Source organism: Ciconia boyciana, chromosome 3 (genome assembly GCF_034638445.1).
Source record: "Ciconia boyciana chromosome 3, ASM3463844v1, whole genome shotgun sequence".
In the NCBI taxonomy this organism is placed as follows: domain Eukaryota; kingdom Metazoa; phylum Chordata; class Aves; order Ciconiiformes; family Ciconiidae; genus Ciconia; species Ciconia boyciana.
The window spans coordinates 102795416-102817289 of record NC_132936.1 but is presented as its reverse complement, the minus strand read 5'-3'; the positions used below and the strand labels follow the sequence as shown (position 1 = coordinate 102817289).

The 21874-nt window shown below is 43.5% G+C and overlaps 1 protein-coding gene across 4 annotated transcripts in view; it reads right to left on the bottom strand.

The window, feature by feature from the left end:
* Positions 1-101: 101 nt before the first annotated feature.
* The window catches only part of HHAT (hedgehog acyltransferase), a 163831-nt gene continuing 142058 nt past the window's right edge, over positions 102-21874 (bottom strand). For all 4 annotated transcript variants that reach the window (XM_072856859.1, XM_072856858.1, XM_072856856.1 and 1 more), the window contains one exon: positions 102-2431. In XM_072856859.1, the coding sequence (XP_072712960.1) occupies positions 2340-2431 (92 nt within the window). In that variant the 3' untranslated portion in view covers positions 102-2339. The remainder of the gene's footprint in view (positions 2432-21874) is intronic.

Below are 21874 nucleotides of genomic sequence, written 5' to 3'. Positions count from 1 at the left end.
TGCAGGCTTCCAGTGCGCAGTGGTGTTTCTTCACAGCAGTGGAGCGCTTATTTTTCTTACAGCAAACCGTAGCTCTCTAAGACACAGTTCTCAAGCCAACAGTCAGTTTCAGCTTTATTTATAGAAGCAGAAAAGGATACAAAATTATGAAAGATGTATAAAGCACTGAAAAAAAATATAAAACAATTTTGCTTCAGAAATAAGCATACTCTAGATGAGCTTCAAGGTCACTTTTATATTGGAGTAGGAAGTTTTGCATGCATACAAATTGGGATCTAATCACTTAGTAGCCCCTCTTTTCATGTAATAATGGTAATCGATAAGACTGAAGAACAGAGTCATGACTTTTTGCTCCAATGCTAATTTCACTTAATTACAAAGCTGGAGTTAAGTTTGAGGAAGTTCTTGCCTTTGGCTCAGTTTTACTGCAAAATGGAGGCCAATCTCAGATCCTTTCAGTAAATTCAGAGGCTGAGGGCAATATACTTCTTTGTGGCTGAGAGGATCCCTGCAATCATCGTAAGTCAATCAGGAGAGCCATGTCTCTAGCCAGGCAGCATTCCAGGTAAGTCTTATTTTCAACAGCCCATGGTATCTCCTAGAAACGACTTCCAGCGGAAATCACAGCATTCGCATGCAGGGGTGGGGAGGGAATCTTTCCTTAAACATAAAGGGCTGGAGATTCTGCTTTGAAACAGCAAGAGATGGGCTTAGTCTCTGGATGGGTAGAGAGCTGAAACCTCTGCCCTTATTTCTTCAGGAATAAATGAAGGGAAAAAACAAGGCTGCCATAGTTCTGAGCAGCAGAAACATCAGAAATGCAGGCACTAAGCTGAAGCCTATCTCAGGGACTGAATTTCTTGTTGAAGGGATAAGCTATATAAGACTTGGCTGAAGCTGCAGGAGTGATGGACAGAAGGACGCTAACTGTGCCTCCGAAATGGCTGCCGAGGGGCATGGAACAAGTTTTGAGAGGAGTCCTCCTGCTTTGGGTGCAGGAAGCTCTTCTTGGAAGAAGGCCTCTCCAGGACTGGTGGCCTTTTGCCAGGCGTAGGGGCAAATTCTACCTTTAGAAAGACTAAAGGTCTTCTGGCTGCTTTTCAATATCGGTTTAAAAAATAACAGCTTGGGAGACACTCCTTGTGCCAGACGTGAGTAGGGTCTCCCTTTCCCTCAGAAAACAGCACGTGCTGGAGCACTCCCACAGCCCCAGCGCTTGCAGGCAGGACCTTCCCAGCTCTGGGCAACCTGGTCTTTTGGCAAAGATGCTGCTGTAACAGGTCTGGCTGTGGGCAAAGGACATGGAGCTCTGACTAATTCGGTGCCACTGTATTGGACCATTCTGGTTTTTGTAAAGGTCTTAAAATGCTACTCCTAGGGTGTCTTTAACATTGCAGGAGCTGATTGCCTGGACACCAGAGAATGAAGCAGACTGAACAGATTTACCATTCACCCAGACCTGGGTTATCTCCTTTCGTAACAGAAAAATAGAAGAGGCAGACTAAACAGTTCCCTTGAAGGTGGGATTTGCCCCATAATAACGGTAATATTATATGCTTTAGCTCTAACACAAGGCAGAGAGCACTTAAAGCCCAAGGAGCTGTAAGGTCATATTTGATTAAAAAGAAAAGCTGTTCCTTAAGAAAAGACCTGCCTCCCCACTCGCTCTTTTTAAAGAAACAAATAAAACCATTCCTAAGACTACCAAAAAACAGGTGTTGTTTTAAAGGCAAAATTTTAAATGAAGACATTAAAGAGAAAAAGCAGACTTTGCTACAGTAGGTAGAAAAGTAGCTTAAGGCTGAACTACTGCAGTCAGTGAGAACAGCAAGAAAGTTCCAACATTATCAGAAAGCAATCAAGAAGAACTGATGAGCACCATGCCCTCCATGGAGTAATGTAAGTGCAGGGCACAGCCCTGTGTGCCCCTGGACAGAGGCTGAGAGACATTGGGCTTCGTGAATTCTGCAAGGTAGGAAAAATTTTTTTCTTCAATATCTCAAAATAGGCAGCAAACATTGGAAGAAACAAGTACAATCTTCAACATATATAAAATAACTATTCTGAGATGCATGCTTCCAATGTACACAGCGTCACAGAGATGCTGTTTTATAAAAATAACATAATTCAAAATGCTTCATAATTTCTCCCCATACCCAGCCATAGCCCATCAGTGTTTCTGGTTCAATTCCTGCATTCCCAATCCAGAATCAATTACATGTGCTTTTGGTTTTAACACATTAACCAAATACTTGGGTCCAGCGCATCCTTCTGCAGATAGGATATCCAGTGTAGAAAAGCCATCAACCTGTCTTAAAAATCATCGTTCTGCATCATTCCTAATTCACAGCGTACGTTTGCTCCCATTCGATTCCAACGTGAGAATAGCAGTACAGGAACCCGAGAACAGTCAGTGTTGCCCATGGCCAGCCTATAAATAGAAGGACAGACAATCCTAGTCATAATAATTAATGACTGCTTCAAGTAGAAATACTCTTGGGATGACCAACTTATGATGCTTCTAATTAATTTCATTAGCAATTCAGTCTCATAAGTAAGTAAAGCCAACCCACAAAATTTGAAAGGGGAAATCTGGATTGTTTGAGCTTCTGGAATGCCTGACCCTCTGCAGCCCCAGCCTTTTGCATTTCATTTTCAGGGAACTGGATCAGGTTTATTCCTGCTCTGCACCTCCAAACGACACTTGCCAAATTAAAGAGGTCTGTTTCAATCCTCTCCTTTGTGGTGGGTTTGTCTATCAAGCAGATCCCCGAATGAACCCTGATGCTTTAAGCTGGCTACGGCGCTTCCTAGGCACACAAAGGGATGCATAGCCACAATGCAAGTTATTAAAAATCAGAACAAATCCAGTTACCTGTTCTGCCAAAAGAGTCTGGGGAAGCCTCTGATTAAGGCTGTTTTGGATACCCTGCAGCTGGGTGTAAAAAATTGATGTATGGACTCTGCAGCCCCATAACAGCAAATGGGGTCAGAACACCGTTGTGCCCGTGCAGAACAGAGAGCCCTATTTGCGTGATGTGTCCTTGTTAGATTTTTCTTTTTAACTAAAAAGACTAACTCCTCTAATATATAAAACTTTTGCTGGGGAAATGACATGTTTTGTCATTATTTCAAAGGACGAAATAATTTTTAGTGAAAGTTTTTTTCAGCTAAAACAGTAAGCAGGAGGTCAAAAGCCAAAAGGTCTATTGCTTTCCAGTGGAGTTGTAGATCACTTGAAAAATCCGTAGCTGTAGACTTCTGAATCAGGTAAATGATTTTGCTTTCCTTGATACTTTTCCTGCCACCTCTGTTCCCCTTCTCAATCCTCCTCCTCCCCTTAGAACTTATGAAATTCACAGTTTATAAGTTGAAAGCCCCAGCACTAGGCCCTAACGTTCCTCAGTGTGTTTTGTCTGTGGGAAGGGGGCAGGGAGGAAGGTGTTTGAGGGGTTTTTGGTGGCTTTTTTGTTGCCGTTGTTGACGTAAGAATTTTGGTTATGTGTATGACTGGTTTTCTGCACGCCATCCTCAAACTACCAGCAGCTGCTTCTGAAAGAAGGGCTTCAGTGCTCCCTCTTGGGGAAGACTCTGGTCTGAAGGAACCTGCTGGCAGAAATGAGATTCCCCGTTGGCCTGGAGAAGGGATGGAGAGAAGCTGTACCCTCTCCACAACACGATACTGCAGGAAGAGCTCTTTCTGAAGGTATGTTTACAAGGTATTTTGCAGGCTGGCTTCAAGCTGGTGCCAGTCTGGAGACTGCTTAATTGTGCTAATGTACAGCTGAGCTTAATACCCTGCCCTTAGCAGGGCTCACTGCCTTCGGCTCGGTCCTACACTTCTGGGGACTGCACGTGCTGGGACCCTTCCTCTGTGCTCTGAGAGCCCGGACAGTATAACCCTTCACCCTGGAACAGGTCGGACAAAGTTATTTTTTTTCCCCTGTGAAGAGCTGGGTGTTTGCTCCGTGAATCTCTAATTGTTCTGGCCTTGTTTTGTGGTGAAATACAGTCTTGTAACCTGAATGATTTTCATGGAGACGTTTACAAATATTAATCACTTGTCCTCACAACACCCTAAAGCAAAATTATACTTTTTGTTTAATTATTTGTTTCACAAAATAAAATTGCTGAGGTATTTCCAAAGGGATTTTTAACAATAAAATAGTCTTGTTTTTTCTTCAGTGAAATTAGGCTACTGTAGATTGGGTTTCACCTTCGATAGCAAGCTAAAGCCCAGCTGTGTAATAAAAACATACCTCTCCTGGCAGCAATATTGTGGTGGCTGCTTTATACAGACAGAGCCAGAAAGTTAAAAAAGAACTGAGTCTAGAATTGCCTTTTTTTTTGTTTTGTTTTAAAGGGCACTTTTGGAAATCTTGCTAGATACATATTTTGCATTTTTCAATAGTTTAAAGCTCTGGCACACAGAAAATGTGCCAACAGTAGTCTTCAGTGTGAATTGCTTGTAATCCCCAGCCAATGTATAAGAGATCTTGTCAGAATACGTAGGTGCGCACTGGAAATCTTCCTAGATGCCTTAGATTGATGGTAAGATTCCTCCATAGTGCCCACAACCTGGGTTCGTGGGGCTCTCATGCCACTGTAATCAGGTTTGTGGTAATCCTCCTGGAACGTAGGGAGTCTCAGGGGTTGCATTTGGCAGATTACCCCCTCCTGATGTAATTAAGATGAAAAGGAAGGGGGAAGACAAAGTGACCCACTATGGGCGAGGGAAAAGGGGAATTTTTAAAATTTAATCTTGCTACAGCTGTTCTAGGAGGAGCTGCACAGATCCCAAAGCATATCTTGCTGCATGGGCAGGAGGTAGCCAGCTCTGAGCGGGGGTGAAAGAGAGGACACGTCTGCCTTGCTGGCCCTTTCTTGCCATACAGGAACCACGTGCACGGCTGCTGGGTGCGGGGAAATGCATATGGTGCTTCTGTTGTAAGTGAGCGAAGCAAAGGCATCACGTTCTGCTCCTGTGCAATCCTGGATTAGCTCCAGTCCACTCAAGGCAGATTTGCACAAGTCCATCCACACCTGAGAAGTGGCCCAAGGACAGCCTGAAGCAAGCAGGGGATCTTTAAACTGTTTCCACTCATCTCCTCCATTTTAGGACTGGATATAAAATAAACTTGTTGAAAAGACTGAAGAACTTGGTCTCCAGAAGGTGATGTTGTAGGGAAGGACACATCAAGCAACGCTAATCCAGCAAGGACGCAATTTCAAATTCTGCCTAGCACGTAAATGGCTTGCGTGTCATCCTTGTGCGTGACCTCTATAATCAAACAGCAGCATGAGCTGCTCTCTTGGAAGAGGAGTTCACAGGAGCCTTTTCCTTGCTTAAACAGTTTCTCCTTGTAAACCTAAACAACCAAATGGTACTGATGGTCTCGGATCCGCAGTTCCATGGAAATCACTCTTTTTGCCCTGGGCCAGCAGCGTAAGGTACGTTCTTCCCTCAGACCTTTTGCTGACTCTCATTCTGCTCCTACCCTCAAACACAATTCAAGGGGCTCTTCCTTCTGGTGGCTCCCCAGCTTTCCCATATCACCCTAAAACACTGCATCCTCACCTACGCCGTGCCGTTCTCCAAACTCTGCTTGGAAGCAAACTCTGCTCTGCATTCTAGATCAGTATCTCTCTACAAAATTGTATACGTAAAATGTACCTTAAAAACAACATTACTGGGGTTAAATCAAGTACTAAGCTGTTAGGAAATGACTGAGTTAAGTTTGCCTATTCACAAACATATCACATACCACCTTAAATCTTAAAATTTCTTGACTGTCTTCAATAACTTGATTTTAGGTTTGAAGGCCAAGTTTCATGAGACAACTCAGATTTTCATAATCTTTTTTGTGGAAAGATGAATTAGTATTCATCAACACATGCTACTTGTAAATCCAAGAACAAATTCACATGCTATTTGCAAATCCAGCGATATTTGTGAGCTTTACCTGCACAAATTTCTTTAAGACAGCTGGACTTCCCTTTTAGCAAAGGAACGCTGGGTGAGAAACATGAATGGAATCATGACCAAATTCTCTGCTTATACACGTTTGCTGCTCTGCAAAAATCAAACACAAACTCCTTTGTGAAGAGGACTGTGAATTCTGCAGCAAGGTAACAGCAGCGCTTTATCTGTCCATCACAGAGCCTCTTCCCAAAGAAGTCCTCCGGTCCCAACTAGGCAGGAGGCAATGCTCTGTTGCACACGGCTGGTCTATTTTCCAACAGTCTTGCCGGTTTAAAACCACATTTTGATACATTATGTACTCAGCTTTCAGCATAATGTATAGGAGAGTTGTTTTCATTACATGGTCAAAACAGAATTAACACAAACTAAGGCTGAGGTACTCAACAACTTTTTTGCCTCAGTCTTCACTGGCAGTCTCTCTTCCCACAACTCTCAAGTGGAGGGACCGCAAGACAGGGACTGGGGGAGCAAAGTGCCTCCCACTGTAAGAGAAGATCAGGTTCATGACCACCTGAGGAACCTGAACAGACTTAAGTCTCTGGGACCTGACAAGATGCATCCCAGACTCCTGAGGGAATTGGCTGATGTAGTTGCCAAGCCACTCTCCATGATATTTGAAAAGGCACGGCAGTCAGGTGAAGTCCCTGGTGACTGGGAAAAGGGAAACATTGCACCCATTTTTGAAAAGGGTAGAAAGGAAGACCCTGGGAACTACCGACCTGTCAGCCTCACCTCTGTGCCTGGGAAGATCATGGAACAGACCTCCTAGGAGCTATGCTAAGGCACATGGAGGACAGGGAGGTGATTTGAGACAGCCAGCATGGCTTCACCAAGGGGAAATCCTGCCTGACCAACCTAGTGGCCTTCTGTGATGGAGTGACTACATCAGTGGACAAGGGAAGAGCTACGGATGTCATCTATCTGTACTTCTGAAGGCCTTTGACACGGTCCTCCACAACATCCTTCTCTCTAAATTGGAGAGATATGGATTTGATGGGTGGACTGTTCGGTGGATGAGGAATTGGTTGGATAGTTGCATCCAGAGGGTAGCGGTCAATGACCCAATTTCCAGATGGAGATCAGTGACAAGTGGTGTCCCTCAGGGGTCTGTATTGGGACCAGTACTGTTTAATATCTTAATCAATGACAGAGACAGTGGGATCGAGTGCACCCTCAGCAAGTTTGCAGATGACACCAAGCTGAGTGGTGCGGTTGACACGCCTGAGGGACAGGATGCCATCCAGGGGGACATGCACAAGCTTGAGAAGTGGGCCCATGTGAACCTCAAGAGGTTCAATAAGGCCAAGTGCAAGGTCCTGCACCTGGGTCAGGGCAACCCCTGGTATCAATACAGGCTGGGGGATGAAGGGATTGAGAGCAGCCCTGCAGAGAAGGACTTGGGATACTGGTGGATGAAAAGCTGGACATGAGCCAGCAATGTGCGCTCACAGCCCAGAAGGCCAACCGTACCCTGGGCTGCATCAAAAGCAGCGTGGCCAGCAGGTTGAGGGAGGTGATTCTGCCCCTCTGCTCTGCTCTGGTGAGACCCCACCTGGAGCACTGCACCCAGCTCTGGGGTCCTCAGCACAAGAAGGCCATGGAGCTGTTGGAGTGAGTCCATAGGAGGGCCACAAAAATGATCAAAGGGATGGAACACCTCTCCTGTGAGGAAAGGCTGAGAGAGTTGGGGTTGTTCAGCCTGGAGAAGAGAAGGCTGCGGGGAGACCTTATTGCAGCCTTATTCAGTCCTTAAAGGGGGCTTATAAGAAAGATGGGGACAGACTTTTTATAGCAAGGCCTGTTGTGATAGGACAAGGGGTAATAGTTTTAAACTAAAAGAAGGTGGATTTAGACTAGATATAAGGAAGAAATTTTTTACACTGAGGATGGTGAAACACTGGAACAGGTTGTCCAGAGAGGTGGCAGATGCCCCATCCCTGGAAGCATTCGAGGTCAGGCTGGATGGGGCTCTGAGCAACCTGATCTAGTTGAAGATGTCCCTGCTCATTGCAGGGGGTTGGACTAGATGGCCTTTAAAGGTCCCTTCCAACCCAAACTATTCTATGATTCTAACTGCAACAGTAACAGCTTTTGGAGTTACTCGTTCCTTTGAACTTCCTATGTCCTCTTCAAGAACACTCTGGATACTTTGCAAATATCTAGAAAAGGTCATGTTTCTGGCAAACCCTGGATTTTGAAGGGAGTGGGGTAAAACTAAGCTTTCAACTCAAAGTTACAGCCTGGATCACAGCTCTCAAAAGACCAGTTATGTCCTCATTACCTCAGTTCAAATCATCTGAACCAACATTTAATCATGCATCCATAAGGAAGCCCTTTCAAATTTCCTAATCACCTACAGTAATGAAAAAGAATCACACCAGCAATATTTTGGGCATACCCAGGTTTTACATCATCATCAAAACACTAGGAAATGGCCCTTTCTTCCCTCCAACCTGTGAGATGTAAGAGAAAGGGACTGTAGTTGCATTTTCCTTTTTCCAAAACTGCCTTAGTAGCTTTGGGACCTTACTGCTATTTTCAGATGTGACTTGGCTGCAGTCCTTAGAAATCTTCACGTACAGAGTAGTTATTAAATCAATAGAAGTCAGAAAAAGTCATCGCTTTGAAAAGCTTGACTTCAGGAGCTTACATTTTACTCTGACTTTGATTTGGAAGTACCTAAGTTGCTGTAAGACTTAGCACTCAGGAAAATTTATCCTTAAACAAAAGTTCACATGTGACAAGACACTGAAGCAACTCCCCTGTAAAGTGGAATTAAGGAGACACAACTGTGGGGAGGAGGAGGAATAGGCACCAGTAGCAGAATAAAAGCAGAATAAAAAGCCAAAGCAAACCAGCATTGGAGGCCAAGACCTCTCTTACCTACAATTGCTAACATCCTTATAAGATCAGTAAAACTGCCACATTTTCAGGAAAAATAACACATTCAAAACTAAAGATCAGTTGAAAGAAGCCTATTATCTAGCCCAACATTTGAAGCAGAGGATAAACTCTGGATTTTTTAATTTTAATTTTAATTTCAGATCTGTTTGTCACTTCCAGGTGGACCCCTGCTGACCATTATAGCAGGGCATGTCCAACAGCATGTATTACAAACACCATGCAGTCTGATACCAATTACTCTTTAGGTATTTGGAAAAGGAAGCCCTATATATTTTCAGCTGTGTTAGCATTCAGCATGCACATGTGGGACTGGATAACTTCAAAGCACATTAGAGGTGATCTAACTGGTTTATACAAAATTGCTCCATGCGTTACGCATCGAGTTTTCCAGCTGCTCCATACAGACAGACATGATACACACAGCCCTACTTAATGCTGCGTCTGGGTAGCGCTGCATTACGCAGTATGTGCTGTATTTGCACAGCTCAATAGAAATCTGAATAAAGCTGAATAACGTTCATTGTACTATCTTTTCACAGATACTGTTCTTCCAACAGACCAAGCTCAGTGGTTCAATGAAAGGAGAAATGGAAGGGACTTCTTTCTCCTGGAGTTCATTCCTCTTCTGAAGGTACTAAAGCAGAGTATGAAATAAATTACAATTTTCAATTCTTGGTTTAAAAAGTTATTTCTGAAAGATATTTTTGTCCTTATAATATACTCTTCAAAATACAGCATTTATATGATAAATAGCAAATTACCTTTTAATGAGAGGGGTTTCCTACAAACTCCTTTAATGTGCCTTTAGATGCTAATTCCTTCCTACCTGCCTCCCTTCACTCACCTATAACTAACCCAGACAGGCAACTGGGTATTTTCAATTACCATGCGAAGAAACAGAACCAAGCACAGCCTTCGTCTTCTAGTTTAAATAATTTTACCATTCATTAACTAAAGCCAAACATTTAAGAAATCTCAATGAAACTGGAACCCATGATAGTAAACAACTCCACTCCCAGGTGTAAAGAAATCAAACCAGAAGCAATTATGGAAATATTAGACCTATTTGGAATTCAGTAAAGTTAGCTTTCATACTTTTATCTCCCCCCCCACCCCCCCCCTTCAGTTTCTAATCAAATTCTCTCATTGCCTCAGATTGCTGGACTCATGGACTCCCCCTTAGCAAGCTCTGGAGTGGTTTATTAGTGGCGGGCAGCTCTGCCCTAAGTACTTCTGTGTTACAGCTCATCCTAAGAACAAAATATAGAGATGGGAAGATGCAAGCAGTGCTGGTAGGAAGCTGGGAAAAACTCTCATGTATGTTGAATTATACCCTCTCTGAGATAAAGAAAACTTACTGCAGTATCACGTAGGGCCAAAAAGCAGAGAATAAGCATGTAGAATATTAAATGAAGACATGTAATTCCCCTTTTGCGTGGCTGCAGCATGTCTAAAGTATTTGCTATACTGTAGGTACAGCAACATATTAGATTGAACAGAAAATTCATTAATGCATCTAAATCACCCAGCTGTGCCCCATCCCAATCACATCTGCCCCATCTCCACTGATCTCTGTATGCTCTGTTTGAGCTGACCAGATTTGGCAGTGAGCTAAACCTGATTTAAAGAATTTTTTCCCCTGTTTATCCTCCCACTGCTCTGCAAGCTCTATACCACCTAGAAAATTTGACTAGAAATGCAGTTTTTCACCAGTCTGTATTTCCTTCAGTAGTGCTATTAAAGGACTTCTTTCTGTGTGCATCTAGTGCTGTACAAAAAGCTTTGGTCAGGGAAGCAGTCTTCTCATTATTTAAATTCTTCCTAATCTCCTAGTGTTGGTGATCACATTTTTTCTGGTGATTTTTTGTTTTTTCTTTTTTTTAGTAATCCACATTTGAAGATAGGCCCTTAAAAATACGAGTGTGTGCATTACTTGCTGTAGCTGCTCCTCTTAAAATCCAGCAGAATATTTAATACCTGTAATCTTAGCCTAAAGGCTAATTAAGGCTCCCAGTTTCTGGGTTTAAAATGTAAACTGAAGAGTCTGCTAATTTGTATTATTCAAGTGCTTAAATTCAACTGTGGTGGTTTTCTAAATTAATGGCTAACTTAGGCATTACTGTCTGCGAGCAGTCTGTATCCTTGTGTAGCAGCTTTTACTAATAAGCATTTTATTTTTGCATACTTCCAGTTCAGCTACTGATACATAAAGTTCTGCCGCTAACAAACAGGCCTGGAAAAAAGAGCTGATACAGAGAATTTCACTTCCACTTAACCGGCTTCTTGGCTGTTGCATGGGAGCACGCAAACCAGGGATATCAAATCACCTCCAACCGTTCGTTCAGGGATAACTGCAAGGACGGTGAGGTAAGATGCAGTACAGAGAGGATAATTCAGTTCCAAAAGAATACATATGGGAAGCAAAGCCCTAACCTGAGCCATGGCAGGGTGTTTTTGCTGCTACTTTCAGCCTCCGCATTGCACATGTTGCGAAGGATAGGCAATAAATTCTGCCAGAAAACGCAGAGCCCTCAAAGTCCCAGCTGGGCATCTCCATCCTCCCACCCCATGTGAAGCAGCACACAGATTCACAGGGGCTGTATATTCAAGATGCCACCTCGTCCCGTTATTAGCCCCCAGCAAACAGCTCCCAAACCCTTCCCCTCCAACCACTGCGTAGCCTGGGAGCAGAGGAGCAGAGCGGCTCAGCTAAGGGGAACCAGCCTGGGAGACTCCAGGCTGACCTTACTTATTGCTATAGATTTCCAGGTGTTGAAGATACTTAAGCTTCAAGTGTGGGTAAGGTCCAAATATTCAGAAAAAATATTACTCTACAATAGGAGGTATTTCAAAGGAAAACTAGGGAAATGCTGTAAGGATAATTCAAAAGCTGTCCATGCAGCATCTGGAAACAAGACTGAGAAGGACAAAATGCTTAGCTGCCAGGTGTAGACCTGAACCTCAGCCAGGTATACTGGCAGTAACCACAAAAGCTTCCTCTTCAGTAGACATGAAGTAGTTTACAGCTAAAGACATTAACAAAGGTATAACAGAGTAGTCTACTTAAATTATAAATTTTAAATTATAGCATCCTGGGAATGCTTACATCTGTGGCTTTCTGAGAGTACTTATCACTGCTGAGAAAAACTGAAAATGGATAGATAACAGTCCAAGACCATCATCTGCAACGCAGGATTACCGCAACTCACCCAGATCAGCATTACTGAGAGCAGAAAGATGTAATCTCTTAGTGTTTTCATAATGCAAACACATTTTATTTAGCAGATAGAGGTCACAGAAGTTGTGGCTTTTCTGTGTTCTTACTGTGCATGGAACCACACTTTACCATAGCTAAAATCATTTTACTTTTATGCTTGATGGCACTGAAGAAAGTTGCGTGCTGACGATGACTTTCTTAAACAAGTCAATTCAACCTATGTCAGGGCTAAGGATGCTGAACATACTTTTTCCTATTAATTAGATAAGCTGCAAATAAACAATTTCATAGGTAGAGCTCAAAAGATAGGCCTATCCTATAGCTTTTATAAAGCACCCCTCGACAGAATTCAATGATGATGCCAGAACTATTTGCATTGCATTAAGTATGTACATGAAAGAAAAAAAAAACCTGCTGTGTTATTTACAAATGCTAGTAAATGCTCCGTGGATGCAGGTATCCATACAGGATATGCCTGCCTGTATGGATTCTCCATTTTGTCTTTGGAGCCAGAACCTCATTTAATGCTACCTAACCATGACACTAGCAGCTCTCCAGATGCTGTACAATGTAGATCAGAAGCACTATTTCCCCTGTATGTATCACATGATGTGAGCAGGATGATGCTGGTAACTTCAGTCTATATTTCTTGGGGTTTTTTTGTGGTATTATCTGACCATAATTCTACCTTAAGTATTTTTACTTCTAAACATTGTATAAAGCACAAAAGAATCATAGGAGTTATGCCTTTTGCATCATGTTTTAAAATAAAGCTTCACCCTCTACTAGTTTTTCCAGCAGAACTAGTCAGTGGAAAAAAGCCTGAGATTTTAGGCAGTAATCCTGGTCTCATGCATATCAAGTTGACTCTAGAGTAATTCAACTAAAATCAAAAGAACCATATTCGTGTTACTGCTGAATTTGAATTAACAGTAAGGAAGACTGCTTAAAACTGCCTGGCAGAATCTTTCTGCCACAACTGCTAATAGGAAAGGAAAAGAAAACTAAACAAACAGCTTTAGGTTTCAGATTAAGAAGGGGTGAATGTGTAAATCAGGAGCAACCTTCCTTCTCCTCCCAGATCTTTAGTGGAGAGCTACACACTGCTAATGCAAAATCAAAGCCCACAAAACATGAAATCTCAATGTTTGTTCATTTATGTTTAGAACAGAAACAAAAGCTTTCAAAAGCATTATTGTAAATAAAGATGCATCTTCACCCAGTAGCAAGGCAAAAGAGCTACCTCTTCAAAGTGTTATGCAACGAAAACATTTTAGAGTAATATATCCGGCTTGGCATACATAAGGACAGCACTATCTTTATCGTTAAAATGTCTTCTCAGGTATTCCTGAGCACAACATCCTTAAATATGGTGTGAACAATTACAGAAAGATAACACTTGCAAAGATTTTAGGGCATTTTCCACTTGTAATTATTTGCTGACAGCATTAAAGGTGCCAATCAAAACATCAGCGCCATCAGCCTCCTTTCGTTACACTTGCAAGATGAAACGAGAATAAAGAGCTAACTCCCCAGAAGAACATGAACGTCCAAAGGCAGAGCTGGGAACACTGCTGCTGGATCCTGCCTGGCAGGATCCTGAGGTGAGCATCTGTCTCCTACTGAGCAGAGAGATACCCATGTTATATATAGAAAGACATGCTGAGCAGAAGGGTGAATTAACTTCCCCTCTACTAGAGCCTGAATTTCAGGAAGATTTCTGCATCCATCTAATTGGGATTCTTGGATTTAGGCTTGTAGTTGTCCTGGTTTCAGATGAGAGTTAATTTTCTTTATAGTGGCTGGTATGGGGTTATGTTTTGGATTTGTGCTGAAAACAGTGTTGATAATACAGAGATGTTTTAGTTGTTGCTGCACTAGTCAAGGACTTCTCAGCTTCCCATGCTCTGCCAGGTGCAGAAGAAGCTGGGAGGGGGCACAGCCAGGACAGCTGATCCAAACTGACCAAAGGGCTGTTCCATACCACCTGACATCATGCTCAGTATATAAAGCTGGGGAAGAAGAAGGAAGGGGGAACATTTGGAGTGATGGTGTTTGTCTTCCCAAGTAACCATTACGCGTGATGGAGCCCTGCTTTCCTGGAGATGGCTGAACACCTGCCTGCCCATGGGAAGGAGTGAAGGAATTCCTTGCTTTGCTTTGCTTGTGTGCGCGGCTTTTGCTTTACGTATTAAACTGTCCTTATCTCAACCCTCGAGTTTTCTTACTTTTGCTCTTCCGATTCTCTCCCCCATCCCACCAGGGGGGAGTGAGCGAGCGGCTGGGTGGTGCTTAGTTGCCGGCTGGGGCTAAACCACAACAGGAGTTCAGCCTTTTTGCATCCAACAAAACTCCTTCTGTAGCCCTTTAGTGCTCGGGAGCTCTTGAGAAATCAAGGCTATATATTCTCAAAAGCAGAGGCTTTAAACCAGGGATTCAGACAGGTATCCTCAATCACCAGCAAGCAAACATTTGGGTAAAAAGGTGAAGTATTTTAATTTATTTTCCTAACCCAATTTCTGGCTAAGGTACCCTGGAATGGTCATGAATATAAGATGCTTAAATGACCATAAAATAATTAATTTTTAAATGTGAAGAATTATTTAAAGATGAATTATTCACAGCCCCCTTCCTACCTGCAACACACTTTTTAATCTACAATTTTTCCTTGTCATCCTCAAAAACACTTATGTTCCCAGACCACTGCAGCAATTCTATGGCGCTGTCTTGTCCCTTCACAGCCTTAAGAGTAAGATAAAAAGCAGGCAGCATGACAAATTTAACAACTATTTACAACCAGCTACACTAGCAATAAACAAACTGCAACTTCTTATCACAGAGCTCTCATACCTGAAATGCTCTGTGTAATGAAAATTATATTACCTGGTAGAGCTTAATGCAGTAAGAGAAGGGCTGAGAGCACATCGGTAATTTACAGGAACACTGCACTTAGGATAATTGCTGTATCAGTGTAAAGCTAGCACTACAAGTGAGGACGTTGAACCGAGTTCTTACTTAACAGAAACCCAAACGTCTTGAGGGATGGACACGCATAGATAAGGAAACCAGGCAATCTTGCAATCGCTTACCGATCCATAGCAATCGATTCAGGACTAAGGCATTTTTAATGCTGCTGGTCTCAGGTGGTACAAAGTTACTCCCCTTTCGCTTGTGTCTTGTTTTCACAGCGTCACCAAAGGGCAAAGAAAAGGGCTGATGCGGAGTTAAGGCAGGCAGCCCTGGAAGGACAGTGGTGCCTGAAGGCGGCGATCAGCCAACGGAAAACATTGACAACGAACAATCTCCATCGCACTGGTGGCATATCACACCAAATGTAATTGTTGCATGCAAGTTATCTGTAGGAAAAGGGCCGTACAGGGTTGACCTTAGTTGACCAGTTTGTGATAAAACAATTGTTTCATTTCTCACCTGCGCAAGCTAACCTGACCCTGCTGCAGCCCATATAGTCACAGCAACTAAACAGAAAAATTATCAGTGAAATAGTTCAATTACAGATAGCTTGTGGGTAAGATAAAATTAATTTCAGGGTTTTTTTGGAAAAAAGAGTCTGTTGGTCCACCATCAAGACCATTTGAAACAAATAAACCCCCCCCTTAAAATTACTTGAAAGATATCAATATTTAATTGACTTCAAGGTCAAAATAAGACAATTTACTTGTATATTCTCAGAAAACCCATTCTGGATTTCAAGAGTACATCTAGAGAGTTTGGGGAGGAAATACCTTATTCCCTGCTTTCTGTGTGAATCGGAAGCGTGCTCTCTGCAACACAGAGCCCAGAGAGTACCTGAAAACACAGGTCTACCTGTGTGAGCTGTGTAAGCGTGGAGCTCATCTGAAGCGAAAGCTAGCAAACCCTTTATCACCTACGTCGGAAAAAATGGATTAGAAATACCCAGGCAGCTACATCAACATGCAAAATCTGCCAGCATTGCCAAGTACAGGGAGCTCGTTTCCTGAGCCCCTCTCCACTTTCCTGGGATCTGGTCTCAGGCCAGTAAGCAGCCACCTGAGGGGAGGAAGTTTGATCAGCACGAATCTGAGCGAGTTACCTACCGGTGTGGTCACCAAGATCAAAACGATTCTGTCATCCCGAGCCCCTTCATCCGTACACTGAGGGTTACAGCACTTCTTTGCCTTGTAGCTGGCTCAGACGGACGCACATGGAAAGATTTACGTGCTCTTATAATAGTGTAGCTGCTCTCCTTGCTTTCCTGTTTTAAGAAAGCTTCCTGAACAGATGCTGAATGGGATCACTCACAATGTTCCCTTCAGGTAAGATGGCTGCACGGGTGGAACAAAGCATATACAGGAACGATCCTGCGACTGCAAAGATTCTTTAAAAAAAATCCTGCTTTTTTTTTTATATCTTTAGCAGCATATTCCCTTTTCCAGAAGAAAAAAAACCCTCGCAGCCACCACCTCCTTTACATTACATCAAACTATAACCAAGTAAAACAGTATTACTATGCCTTGCCAGAAAGTTAGTGTCTATATTTAAATTGTCTTATTTAACAAAGTGCAGCTTAGTGCAATGAGATAGAATCTTTCCATGTGCTTCCCTGGCCCACTAAAATTAGCAAGGAGCTTGATCTGATGCATAGCTGTTATACCCTCTGTCCCACCTGTGCTCTGCTATTTAACGTAATAAAAGCAGTGCTGCAAACCTTTAACAAGACTGCTAATAGCGCTAATATACACATCTTGCTCAAAACCAACACACACATACACCTCTCCGGAGGAAACTAGTGACCCGTTTATATACATCAACTCTGTAATGTTCAACTAGTTTCTTGTCTCCTTGCCCAGGTGTGCAATGAAGTGACACTTGACTGATTCACAGCCTTGATGGTGTTTGCTATTGATGTAAGGCAGGAACAGATTAACTGAACTCAGCTGTACAAGCCCGGGCTAAGCGACACAGTGTGAGCCCTGAGGGCAGCGAGGGGTGGATTTACTCGTCTTCCTCACCAGAAGATGGCTGGGCCCTACGAGGATGTCAGGGACATGAAGGCAACCATCAGGCTCTCATTGTCCTGACCAGACTTAGCAGGGGCCTCCACATCGCCCCTATATTTAACTGTATAACAGTATGTTGTTTACGCACATACTGCATGCACGCTGTGCCTGATCGTGACACGACTTCCCAGCTCCACCTTGGTCCTGCCTCATCACCAGTGCCTTGCCCAGCCCTGGCCGGCCCCTTGGCCAACCCTGGCTGACTCCAGTGGACTGTCTCTGCCCCTTGCTGAGGCATGTTGGCGAGGGCAGGGTCCTGCTGGCCTGCCTCCCGGCTCCCCATTCCTGGTGGAGCAGCCGCAACGGCAGAGACTACGCTTCAGCCCCAGCTACCGTGGGATTTCTCCTAGTGCTAATTTCACATCTCTTGGGAGAGAAATATAATGAGAACTGGCTACGAAGCAGTTATTTCCATTTGTAAATGGGACAGCACAAAGGAAGAAATGAGAACAAATTTCCATATGTACAGTCCCTGCTAAACAATCATCCCCGCAAATCTCTCCACAGCGCGCGTGGTGCATGTTGCCTTTCTTCACAGAATCGGCCACACAACTAGAATAATTAATTAATCTAGGCACCATCACATCAGGTCAGAGGATCAGAGCTGGATCTGATTTGTTTTATCCGAGATCACAGTTCATGCGCGACAGTGTGACCACACAGATTAGTCAGATTAAATATAATTTGGAGCTAATTAATGAATGCCGCATCTCAAGCAGGCCCAGACCATGTTCAAACATCTTTGTTTACAATCACTACACATCAAAACAACACTTTCTCATATCCCCATTTTGAAACTAAAACACCAAGGTGGAGAAGTAACCCGCCTGAAAAAGAGAGCACGGTGGTTCCAGAGGGCTGGCCGGGCTCAGGCAAAGCTGGTGTTGAAGCAGGACGGAGCGCTGGGCCGGCAGAGCAGCACAAAGCCCAGCCACGCGGGCACGCAAGGTGTGGGATGGGGCATGCGCTGGGAAGAACAAGACATAGGGAACAGCTCTACAGGTGATAGATCAAAGGTTCTGTTTCTCTGTTAGCACCATTCCTCATGTCACCGTTATGGCCAATAAATGATCCAATGATAATGGGGCTATGCAGCTAACATTTTTTGGGATGGCATAAGAAATATGACAATGGTATATTTTAAAACCTGAGATGAACAAAGTATCTTATTAGATCTGATCCACTTAGGTGGGTGTGGTAAGATGGCAGAAGGAAAGCTAGCCATGGAGAACAAGCTATCAAGAAAGGTGGCCGTGATTTTGTAGGGGATGCAGTAAAAACGTGCATGGGGTTAATTGGACTGGGAGTGGCTTCATTTTAGTTAGAATTGCCAAAGCTAGAGGTTGGCAACCCTTGGTGTGTTGGTGAAAGCATATTGCCAAATAAAGATGTCAAGGTGTCCACCGTTTCCACTGTTTAGCTGGGGAAGAGCCAAAAGATTGCCATTTTGGAGGGGAGAGAAGGGGAATATGGCTTGCCCTGCTGAAATAGGCTATTTTTCTTCTGAAGGCAGTATTACTCCTGATCTCGACAAGGAGATTAATGCCAATTTCTTTGGCAATAATTAGGATACCTAATAGAGAGGATAGAGGGTTCATCTTTTTCCCTTCCCCTTTATTTTCAGTTGGATCTTCTACTGGTTCTACATGAATTATTACTAAAGATCAATTCCTCATGCTGAACTACATATTCTGGATGAAATGGAAGAGCTGCTCAAAAATTTATGCATGGTCACTTAATGTAGCTGATTTTTGCCCAGGAAAATGGGGAATAAGATAATAGTATCCATTTATTTTATTGTTTCTTTTCTCTGCTTGGAAATCTTAAAGGCACAATCTGGTTGTCCAGCCATCATATATCGCCTTACTCATTTCTTTCAAAAAATCTTTTGAATGGATACTAGCACACCCAGTATAGATTTTGAAAGTCCTGCTTTTTGGATCAAATTTTCTGACGCAAGTGTCAGCATCCTTGACGCACACAAGTCTATGGTGCCGGATGGGATCCACCCAAGAGTACTGAGGGAGCTGGTGGAAGTGCTCACCAAGCTGCTTTCAATCCTTTATGAGCAGTCCTGGCTCACCGGGGAGGTCCCAGTTGACTGGAGGTTAGCAAATGTGACGCCTATCTACGAGAAGGGCTGGAAGGAGGATCCGGAGAACTACAGGCCTATCAGTTTGACCTCGGTGCCGGGGGAGGTTATGCAGCAGATCATCTTGAGTGCCATCATGTGGCACGTACAGGACAAGCAGGTGATCAGGCCCAGTCAGCATGGGTTTATGAAAGGCAGGTCCTGTTTGGCTAACCTGATCTCCTTCTATGACAAGGTGACCCACTTAGTGGATGAGGGAAAGGCTGTGGATGTTGTCTACCTAGACTTCAGTAAAGCCTTTGACACCGTTTCCCACAGCATTCTCCTGGAGAAACTGTCTGCTTATGGCTTGGACAGGTGTCATCTTCGCTGGGTAAAAAAGCAGGCTGGATGGCCGGGCCCAAAGAGTGGTGGTGAATGGAGTTAAATCCAGTTGGCAGCCAGTCACAAGTGGTGCTCCCCTGGGCTCAGTATTGGGGCCAGTTCTGTTTAATATCTTTATCAATGATCTGGACGAGGGGATTGAGTGCACTCTCAGTAAGTTTGCAGGCAACGCCAAGTTGGGTGGGAGTGTTGATCTGCTTGAGGGTAGGAAGGCTCTACAGAGGGATCTGGACAGGCTGGATCGATGGGCCGAGGCCAGTTGTATGAGGTTCAACAAGACTTAAGTTCTGGGTCCTGCGCTTGGGTCACAACAACCCCATGCAACACTACAGGCTTGGGGAAGAGTGGCTGGAAAGCTGCCCGGCGGAAAAGGACCTGGGAGTGTTGGTCAATAGCTGGCTGAATATGAGCCAGCAGTGTGCCCAGGTGGCCAAGAAGGCCAATAGCATCCTGGATGGTATCAGAAATAGTGTGGCCAGCAGGACTAGGGAGGTGATTGTCCCCCTGTACTCAGCACTGGTGAGGCCGCACCTCAAATACTGTGTTCAGTTTTGGGCCCCTCACTACAAGGAAGACATGGAGGTGCTGGAGCATGTCCAAAGAAGGGCAACGAAGCTGGTGAAGGGTCTAGAGCAGAAGTCTTATGGAGGAGCAGCTGAGGGAACTGGGGTTGTTTAGCCTGGAGAAAAGGAGGCTCAGGGCAGACCTTATCTCCCTCTACAACTACCTGAAAGGAGGTTGTAGAGAGGTGGGGGTCGATCTCTTCTCCTAAGTAACAAGCAATAGGACAAGAGGAAATGGCCTCAAGTTGCGCGAGGGGAGGTTTAGATTGGATATTAGGAAACATTTCTTCCCCAAAAGGGTTGTCAAGCATTGGAACAGGCTGCCCAGGGAAGTGGTCGAGTCACCATCCCTAGAGGTACTTAAAAGACATGTAGATGTGGTGCTTGGGGACATGGTTTAGTGGTGGACTGGGTAGTGCTAAGTTAACAGTTGGACTTGACCATCTTAAAGGTCTTTTCCAACCTAAACAGTTCTATGATCCTTCATGTCTGCTCACACTGTATTCATCATATGGGCCAAGGCTGCTCAGATGACCCTCTGTTTCCCCTGTGAAGAATTATTTTGCATTGGGATTTGTCTCAGCATTCACTGTACTGCAGAACTTCAAGATAACTATGGATAAAAGACCTTCCTCTGTCCTTTAGTGTCTCAGTGAGTACTGGATTCAAGTGAAGAGCTCAGCTGCAGTCAAAGTTTTTCATAACAAAGACACCTGATTAAATAAGAGAAATTTACCATTTGGCAGAATCCTTTAGCTGTTCATGAATGGAAAAGTCAAACACAATACTTAATGATTTGATCAGACTCTGCTTAAGTTTTTGACTTGCATCCTTGATGACCTTTAAATTGCATTTGAATACATTTCAATTACCAAGGCAGGAAAATTACCCTGACAGATGGACCAAGGTCATTACGAATTTGCTAACATCTCTACCTTCCCTTTTGCTGAAGCCCCTGTATCTTCTATGGCTTTAGAATAACAAATTATTTTTTATTCTTCAGAGAGTGATGTAGCTCAATTTGTTTTAAATCCTAACCCAAACTGCAACAGATGTTATAATTGTTGGGTGGAATACTTGAGAGGCTATGGCACATCTCCATTTTGATTTGCTATTGGAGGCCTCAAAACACAATAAATAAAGGTACAGAGAAGGACAGAAGCAGAAGGGTAGCTCAAATGCATTGGTATCACTCTAGACAAAGACTCTGAAAAAATAAAGATCAAAGTGTTAAAGTGATCAAGTGAAGTAAGAAGGAAGAAATGTCATAGGTAAACTGAGAACCTAACTAAGGAAACAGCGACAGAGAAAAGTTGGGAAGCAAGAGTCAAACTCACAGATTTGAACAAACTAACTCTTCACTAAAAAGGAAGCCATAAGGTTTCCTCAACTCATCAATACTGATCTAACAGTCCAGTTAGAAAATGGGCAAAGAATGGGCACTATATGCTACATTAGAGATGTTATGTTATGTTATGTTATGAGAGAGTAAAACATTCAAGTACTCTTGTTAAACAATACCTGTGTTTTTAGAAATGGAGACAGGAAAAAAGATCCGATAAGAGTATTTTATTTTTTTCCCCCCAAATCTTAGGTGGTTATCCTTAGTCTTACAAGTAAAAGCAAACAAAGCTCGTATGTCAACATAAGCTTCTCCCACTGCTCATGAGCGTGCCTCAGCAGGGACACTAG